The sequence below is a fragment of the Vigna radiata genome, chromosome 8, assembly GCF_000741045.1.
Source record: "Vigna radiata var. radiata cultivar VC1973A chromosome 8, Vradiata_ver6, whole genome shotgun sequence".
NCBI classification, from domain to species: domain Eukaryota; kingdom Viridiplantae; phylum Streptophyta; class Magnoliopsida; order Fabales; family Fabaceae; genus Vigna; species Vigna radiata.
The window spans coordinates 17926872-17936134 of NC_028358.1; the positions used below are offsets into that span (position 1 = coordinate 17926872).

The 9263-nt window shown below is 35.9% G+C and overlaps 1 protein-coding gene across 1 annotated transcript; it reads left to right on the plus strand.

Moving 5' to 3' along the window:
* The first annotated feature begins 4713 nt into the window (after positions 1–4713).
* LOC106772525 (adenosine kinase 2) lies at positions 4714–8999 on the plus strand. Its single transcript, XM_014658976.2, has 12 exons — positions 4714–4896; positions 5128–5181; positions 6682–6728; positions 6855–6886; positions 6964–7065; positions 7143–7210; positions 7368–7444; positions 7533–7630; positions 7707–7777; positions 7859–7925; positions 8015–8198; positions 8561–8999. The coding sequence occupies exons 1-12, from the start codon at positions 4814–4816 to the stop codon at positions 8701–8703; spliced, it is 1026 nt and encodes a 341-aa protein (XP_014514462.1). The 5' UTR covers positions 4714–4813; the 3' UTR covers positions 8704–8999.
* Positions 9000–9263: the final 264 nt, after the last annotated feature.

Sequence of the window (9263 nt, forward strand, 5' to 3'; positions counted from 1 at the left end):
TAATGAATTAGGGCTTTTGATTTCTATGCATGATTTGATGAAATAGAAACTGTTTGAACCAATTAAATTGCATGAATTTGGTCTGGATTGATGAAATTAGTGATAAAGTGGAGATTAGGACAGTTTAGAAAAGGTTTTCGAAAAACCCTAACCACCGTCGTTGAGCGGTCTGTTCTGACGCTGAGCGGTGGCGCGGCTAAAGGCACACCACTGAGCGGTCTCCCTGGACGCTGAGCGGTCTGTAGTGATTTTGCCTGAATGTTTGATGCAAGAATGCTGAGGGGCGCTGTTCTTCCCTCAGTGTTAGCCTGTGCTTGGTTTGGAATTTGATTGATGATGTGCTAACCCTTAATGATGAATTCCTGTGATCTTTTGAGTTTTATTTTATGCAGGAATGTCGTCATCATCAAGAAGGGTAAAGACTCCTGGCAACAAAAGGAAGGAGCCTGAGAGGCCACAGAGATTCAATTCTCCTAGGTTCCTCTCTAGGAAGCATGAGGAGCATTATGTGATCGTGCAGGAGAGGAGGTTGTTGATGGAAAAGAAGGTCACTTTCATTCCAGACTTGGCTCCTGAGTTTGGAACAGAGATCTTTAGGAGAGACTAGGAGAGGCTGACCACATATCCTGCACCAGCCAACATTGAATTGGTAAAGGAGTTTTATACTAACGCCTTAACCAGAGGAGGAGTATAGGTTGGGAGGTACATGAGCTATGTCAGCGGCGGACTATCCGGTATGACCCTGACACTATTAATAGCTTTTTTGGTACTGAGTGGCCAGGTGAGCAGTGCCAGTATGCAACCTATGTAAGGGGTACAGGGACATTGCTGATATCGAGAGGGTTATGTGCCTTCCTGTAAGGCATTTTCAGAACATCCCTGATGGAGTGCCCGTCAAGATAAAGAGGGCAGATTTGACACCTCTGGCTAGATACTGGATGGCATTCACTCATGCCAACATCCAACCATGCTCCCATGTTTCCGACATCACGATGCACAAGATCATCTTCATCTACTGCATCCTGAGATAGATGGATGTGAACGTCGGGAAGGTTATTGCTGATGAGATCCAGGGTTGCGCTATTATTGCTAGTAGTAAGACACCGTTGGGACATCCGTCCCTAATTACTTATTTGTGCCAGCAGGCTGGGGTGGACACTACAGTTCCACCTTATGAGAGGCCGAGGAGGGCCATAGACGCCTCATATTATCAGCAATACTATGCAGAGGACGAGCTAGCTGGAGCAGCACCTAGGAGACGTCCTAGGAGAGCAGCAGCACAACAAGAGGATGCACCTGCAGATGCACCAGCACAACACGTCGAGTCGTTCCAGATGAGGGACATGTATATGTCCATGATGGAAGCTAGGATGGAGTCTCTACGCAGAGGGCAAATAGCTACTGCCGAGATGATAGTGGGTTATATGATCAGTCACTAGTGCATAGGTGGACTATGGACGAGTTCCATAGTTCTATGGCTTGGCCTCAGGAGCAGGCACAGGGCAATGGGTCTGGAGCAGCTGGAGCACCAGGCGGAGATGAAGATGACAAGGAGGATGATGACTTTCAGGATGCACAGGAGGGTGATGAGTACGACTCAGATGAGGACATGGATTGATAGGGCATCTGCTGATGACTGCCAACACTTGGACAGGGGTTTTTCTTTTTCTTTTGTACTTTGAATTTATAGAATAGGTTGAATTTAATTTTGTGTCTATGCTTGGCTTATACACTAGTTCTAATAATTGTTTGATGATTATATTGCATGATAAGTTATTCAATGATGATTGAATGTGGTTGATGATTGAAATTGTGTATATGTTGATATTCAAGTGAATGGTTCACTAACTATGTGAGCAGAGATGTGTGGTGATTTATGATTGTGCGAGGTATTGAGCTCCAGATTTTTTCATTGATATATGAACTGTTCATAGGAAAGCATGAATGATATTGCCTGAGTCTTTATAGTTGATTGAATTGCATGTTTATGTTATATGATCAAGGCCATGTTTGAAAGCCCTTACTTAGCCAAATTTTTACCCAAAGTGATTAAAATATGATACCCTTTTTGAACCTTAGCCTTAAACAGGATGAAACCCTTGTTTTGAATTAATTACCTTGAGTTGGGTTGAGAATAATTGTATGAATTGAAAAGGTTCAAGTTTGGGGTTGTTTGGGGGAAAAGGCGAAAGAAAATTATTGAGCTCAAGAGTTGAAAAAGAAAAATGCATGAGAAAAGAAAAAGAAGAAAAGAAAAAGCATGAAAGATGAGCTCAATAAAAAGAAAAGGGGAGAAGTTGGGAATGAGTGAGATTGGTGAAAAAGAGAGTTTGTACTTGAACTTTGAATGTTAAAATAGCTCTCTTGACTCAAGGATTTTGTGATATAGAAAAACAAAATTTTCTTGTTAACCCATGATAGCTCCATCCTTGAGCTATGTTTCAGATCCGTGAGCTTCCAAGGCAAAGAACAACAGCAGCGGATGAAGATGGCTTCACGGAGGCTATTGGCAGAGGCAGAGTTTTTGGTGGAGAGAATACTAGCTCAGGAGGCCTTCCATTGGAAGGAAGCTAGTTGGAGAAATGGAAGAAACTCAATGAAGGACTTTCGGTAGAGATTTCAAGTTGCTGGAATTATCATCAGCAGAAGAGAAAACTCATAGTATTTCCAAAAGTGTATTACAATGAGTGCAACCATGGATTTATAGATGTATCCATGAGTCTGCAACGTGATCTAAATGCCCATGATAAGTGGATCTGATGCCACGTGTACAAAGCAAAGAAAATGTGAATGAATTCTAGAAGAGGCACGACTGCCATGTGCTGAAAGGCTGAAAGGTGTGGACAACAAAGATATGGGGTGCAACTAGCAGCTTGGGGCTTCACTTGGACAGTTTTACCCCTTGCCTTGGGTCTCTAGATTCCATTTAAAATGAAGGAGAAGGACTTGTCCTTCTTCTTGGGTTGGTTTGATGGACTTTATTTATTGGGCTTGGGCCCCGCGTATCAACCCAGCCTCATTATAAGCCTTGGAAAAGTCCTTGTGATGATATTTGCATGTGAGAATGTTGATTGTTTTAGATGAAGGGCAATTTTGTGTTATGTGACATGTGAATAGTTGAGAGTGGAGTGACCTCCTAAACACTTGATTAAGTGAGTGAAACACTTGCTTGGTGAGAATTGTTGAAATCCATGTTTACATCTATGCTTAGTGAATTGATCATTCATGAATAAAATATCTGTTGGGAAATATTTGATTATGTGAACTAACTTGGATTGAAAGCATGCATGCATATTGATAGGATTCCACTGATAATCTGAATTGAATAATAACTTGTCATGAGAAGAATGAGTTTTGAAGATGTGAACTATTTGATGAAGATGTGGAAAGCCAAGTTTTGTCTTGTTTGCTTGAGGACAAGCAAATGTCCAAGTTTGGGTTGACGCGCCATGATGGTGCTCACGATTTATGTTGCACTAATGAAGGCTTGTGCGGTGGCTATCTATGCGAAGAAGATGGCGGCGACAACCTGAGGGTTTGGAAGCACGAGGAAGATGACGCGCGAAGATGGTGACAGCGTGAGAACAATTTCTGAAATTAATTCCCAATTTGGATTGACCCTAAAATCAAACTTCCTTTCTCCCAATCCCTAATATCTAATTCGAACAAAATATACAGTTTAATGTTTAATTCATTTTTACAAATTTCTTTTATTTAAAAAAAATCAAAAGACATATCAGAATCATATACATCAAATAAACTACTTCACATCATTTAAAAATGAAGATTAGCATGCCACGTCAACCATCACTAACACCGTTGGATCCAATTTAACGGTAGGAGTCTAATTGTTATAATTTTCACAAAATAAGAATTCAATTGAGACGTCGAAAAAGAAGAAAACCTTTTTGAAATTCTGAACGAAAATAAAGACCTAAAAAACATTAAACCTTGATTTTATTATTATATTATTAGTAGATTTTGTGAATGATATATATATTATTGTTTTTTTCTTCACCTTCAACTTCTAAAGAAATTCCAATGTTTGTGGTAGTTGGTAGTCATAGCTGAAGTAGGTGGTATGTGATGTCTTATTAACTGCCATTGTAATTTTAAATCATTTTCATTTTGAATTTTGTTTAAAAAAAAATCAAATGCTTTTCGGGTAATCAAATAGTAATAGCAATTGAAATTTAAAAATGAAATAATGACCGACGAAATAATTAGGGTATTGTGTGTGGTGCGCATACACTTCCACTCGGGGCCCAAGCTGGTTGGTAGAATTAGAACAAGGATTGGTAAGGGTTGCAGATCTAAACATCACAACAAAATAACAATAATAAAAGTTCTATATGAAATAATATATTTAGTCATTAAAAATTAATACTTTGCATGAAAATTAATGTTCTTACATTTTACTTTTAAATTAGGAAATCATAATCATGCACAGCCTGATATTAAAGTATAGTATCTACTGGTATAATATCTGATTTGAATATTTTATTATACTTATACAGAACATAAAAATCGAACTTAATAAATTTTCTATATTAATTTTGTCAAACAGTTCCAATACTTTAATTCACTCGATACTGACAGAGGAGTAAAACACCCCTTATCGTGGGAATCCCACCAATCCCACAAAGCCCGGTTAGCCCAAAAAAAAAAACACAAAACAAAAAAAAATGTGCGAAAGCGCCTATAAAAGAAAGCAACATGTTCACATTCGTGTAGATCTGCATCTCATTCGTTCACTCCCACTTTAACCACTCTTTGCATTTTTCATATCTCGGTTTTCTCCTCTCTCGCGTCTATGGAGTTGGACGGCGTTCTCCTCGGAATGTGTAACCCTCTACTCGACATTTCTGCCGTCGTCGACGACGATTTCTTGCAACGGTTTGTTCCTCACATTTCCCTATCTTTAAATCAATATTACTATTAATGAATAAGAATATTTGTAGTTATTCATTATTAATTATGATGTGTTGCGGAATATTGCTACTCTGAGCTTAGAACTAAGAAGAACACTGTTGGAGAGGTTTATTGTGTGATTGATGTATCAATCTGAAAGAAAATGAGATACCACGGATCAGATCTAACGCCCGTTGTTCTGTTTTTTTGAAACAGATATGGTATCAAGTTAAACGATGCGATTCTCGCCGAGGATAAGCACAAGCCTATGTAAGATTTTTCTCTTTTTCTCTGATGTCTGTCTACAGCTTCTTGTCCCGCGTAGCCACTGGAATTTGTTATTCGTTTTGTGTATATCAACTGAGCTCTTGTTTGTTTCGGTTTTGTTGGTTGAATGAGTGAAATGTTTGTGTAAAAAAATATTTAAAAGCTCTTGTAATTGTTAAATAAGTTTTTCGGGTAAAAAACCATGCTTACAAAAATTAGAGTTAAGATATTATGTGGAGTAAGAAAGTTGTTTTACTTGTAAATTCACGCTTGGTTTGAAGTGGACTGAGTTTGAGATTATTGCAATGAAGTTTATGGATTCATGCACTTCAGTTCTTTGCTTTTTAACTTTTCCTACTTTATCAGGTGTCGGTATGACTTCAATTATGGAAAATAATTTTATTTTTTTCATAAATCTTTTCAGGAAGTTGTAAAATAAACAAGTACTTGTTACAATTGCTTTTCTCTTAACCATTGAAAAAGAGTTTCTTGAAAAAAAGAAAAACAAAAGATGTTGAACTACAACATCTTAATGCTGATTCTCTTTATAAAGAGAGGCTTAATATGGAAATTAAATCTATGTAATATATTGAAAACATATAAGCATTAAATGCATTTTCATTTAACAATTAGGGGAATTTATAGGAAGATTTAAAACTTTACTACCTTTCCCAACCAAGTGTGTTTGGTTAAACATTTCATCTAGATTATTAGTAGATGAAAATTTGATTAAATTATTTCATTTGTGTTTGCCAGTTTTTTTTTCCTAATACCTTTTAGCTTATTTCAATAAGCTACTCATATTAGTGTTTCAAAATAATATATCCAGATGAAATTATATTTTTAACATTTTACATCTTAAAATAAAAATAGAAAACCCTAATATTCAAACCCGCTATCTGACTTTGATTTTTGGATTTATGATTTTACCGTTACACTTTTTTGGATTGCTGATCTAATGTTATACTTGTTTACTATTGTTTTATACTACTATCAATGTTCATTGTCTGAAAACATGAGAGACAAAGGAATTTGTGTCGGTTGATTGGCGATTCTATTTACCTACTCATATTCTGGTATGAGTGTGGCATTTTCCTAATTTCATATACATTTTATTAATATGATGTGGTTCTAGTCCTTGGGATGTATAAAACCGGTATACCCACTTCTTATCCGTTGTGCTCTCTGCTGATTATTTTTGCTAGTTGTTGTGAAAAGTCACAGGTTTTACTTGTCTCTTTTACTAAAGACTAAATGTACATATTTTTATAAAATTTTTAAATTAAGATCTTGATGTAATAACTAGTTATATATTCAGTCTCCAGATCTTGTAAGATATTTAGCTTTCTCTCCTGACTATTTTTTTTTTTTCTAAGCTAGTATTTTATTGGAGGATATTTTCTTTCTAGAATAAGATATATATATATATATATATATATATATATATATATTTTTTTTTTTTTTTTCTTATTTTTTTTCCATCTCATCTGACAATCGTCTCAGGTATGAGGAATTGGCTAGCAAAACTAATGTGGAGTACATTGCTGGAGGTAATACACTTGATCCAAATTATTGGGTTTCTAGTCACATATTCTAGCATTATTAAAAGAGCGGGAAAGAAAATAGATGGAGTGCACATTTCATATTGACGATTTTTTTAATTTTCTCATTGGCAGGAGCTACTCAGAATTCAATCCGGGTTGCTCAGGTATGTACTTTCTTGTATGTAGTGAGCTGAGTCTGTTGTAGTTGTGTAACTAATCATTTGCTTTCACCTCATAACAGTGGATGCTTCAAGAACCTGGTGCCACAGGGTACATAGGTTGCATAGGAAAGGACAAATTTGGGGAGGAGATGAAGAAGAGATGTTCACTTGATGGTGTAAAGGTAAGTTTATCTTTTGATTTGTCTTACCGCTTTTAATTCCATTTCTGAAATTAACTTTTTATTCATTCAACAATCAGGTTCACTATTATGAAATCGACACTGCACCCACGGGAACTTGTGCTGTTTGTGTGGTTGGTGGTGAAAGGTCAGACGATCAAGCTTTCCTTGACACTTTATTCTATCAATTATAGGAATCAATAATTATATTTTATCTTTTTTCTTAAATATTGTACTTAGGTTAGCATATATTTGATCCCGAAACAAGTATTTGAAGCCTTCTATTTGATTGCCTCTAAATACAGGTCGCTCGTTGCTAACTTATCAGCTGCAAATTGCTATAAGTCGGAGCATTTGGTCAAACCAGAAAATTGGGCCTTAGGTACCTTGTTGATAGAGTGTCATTTTCTATCTCATATACCTGAATAATCCAAATGACTGACATTTGTCATCTTTTTTTTTGTGAATAGTTGAAAAGGCAAAGTACTACTATATTTCTGGTTTTTTCCTCACCGTGTCTCCCGATTCCATTCAATTAGTTGCTGAACACGCAGCTGCAAATGACAAGGTTAGATATGTTTCGAACTTGGCATTTTCATCTTACTAGCAGTTTCTTGGAATAAGTATTCCATTCCTGTATGCAGATCTTCATGATGAACCTTTCCGCTCCCTTTATCTGTGAGTTCTTCAAGGATGCTCTGCTGAAAGTGCTACCGTAAGGAACCTTCACTCTTTAATTTTAATATAGAAAAAATTTCATATCGATTTTATTAACGATGTACATTCTTGGGTTCAGATATATGGACTATGTTTTTGGAAATGAGACTGAAGCAAGAACATTTTCTAAAGTTCAAGGCTGGGAGGTAATCATTACTCAGCAGATCGGAAGGCTTGCAGTTTTTGTTTGAAGTTATAATTTGTTACGTATTTTGACTCTTTTCCTATTGACTAGACTGATAACGTCGAGGAAATAGCTTTAAGGATTTCCAAGTTGCCAAAGGCATCGGGAACACATAAAAGGATTACCGTTATCACACAAGGTGCAGATCCTGTCTGTGTTGCCGAGGATGGGAAAGTGAAATTGTACCCTGTGATACTATTACCTAAAGAGAAATTAGTTGACACAAACGGAGCAGGTACACAGTTCTATTCTTTTTTATGTTTAGACTTTAAGCAAAGTTATAGTTGAGTTTATGGGTAATTATTGTAAAATGCGTTCAAGTTATAGTTTCCTCGCTTTCTGCATTGTTTTTGTATTTCTTTCTTATTCTTCATTGTAAAGTGTTGTTTCTAAATAATTATTACAAATTATCTATTGTTTTACGATACCAGAAATATAGCTATATTATGATTTTAGAAGGATTCAAGCAAAATACTAATTTCTCCTGCGAAGATACTGTGGTGGGAATATGGATATTGCAACAAACATGGAAAGAGCCAAAATGTTTGAGGAAACTTGTTAAATTGATAATGTACTTATGTTGTTTTGCTTTTGTAGGAGATGCGTTTGTAGGAGGATTTCTTTCACAATTGGTTAAGGAGAAGCCCATTGAAGAATGCGTGAGGGCTGGGTGTTATGCAGCCAATGTTATCATCCAAAGGCCTGGTTGCACGTACCCAGCAAAGCCTGATTTTCATTGAGTGATTCCTCCTTTTCTGCCGCTATTATTAATTTTTTTTTTTTTCATCGAGAAGGATTTCAATAGCCACACTCTAACTGGTGTGGGGTTTTTAAACCCCTGATAGGGCAAATAGCGTGAAAATGTTGCAGGAAGAGATGAAACGAGAATAAATTTATGTATTTGAAGTTCGATCAAAGCATCAATACTTATATTGCTGTTTCTGATCGTTATTTTTCCTTTTTTGGTTGCGTTTTATAATGTATTTGTATCCCTATCAGGCACCTCAGTTTTAATTATGTTGTTTTGTCGTTATCACTTTTTTCTATATTTTTTTTTTCCTTTGTTTATGTTTTATCACTTGTTTTTTGTTTAATAATATACTGGTTTGCATTTCGTAGTTGTGTTTTACTCTTCAGGAACGCCCTCTTTGATTCAAGTATTTGGATTAAGTAATAGTGGGGTGATACATTATTCATTTAATATGGGGTGTAAGGGTAAAATAGTTATGAAAAAAATAATTTTTTAAATTTTTTAAAAAAAGTAAAAAATAAGAAAAGATAATTTAAATAATTGTAAAAA

Excerpts from the sequence above, each read along its gene's own strand:
- LOC106772525 (XM_014658976.2), top strand. The coding sequence starts at position 4,814 with ATGGAGTTGGACGGCGTTCTCCTCGGAATGTGTAACCCTCTACTCGAC. Across the intron at positions 7,066-7,142 it reads GTTCACTTGATGGTGTAAAG|GTTCACTATTATGAAATCGA; the intron begins GTAAGTTTATCT and ends TTCAACAATCAG. Across the intron at positions 7,926-8,014 it reads CTAAAGTTCAAGGCTGGGAG|ACTGATAACGTCGAGGAAAT; the intron begins GTAATCATTACT and ends CCTATTGACTAG.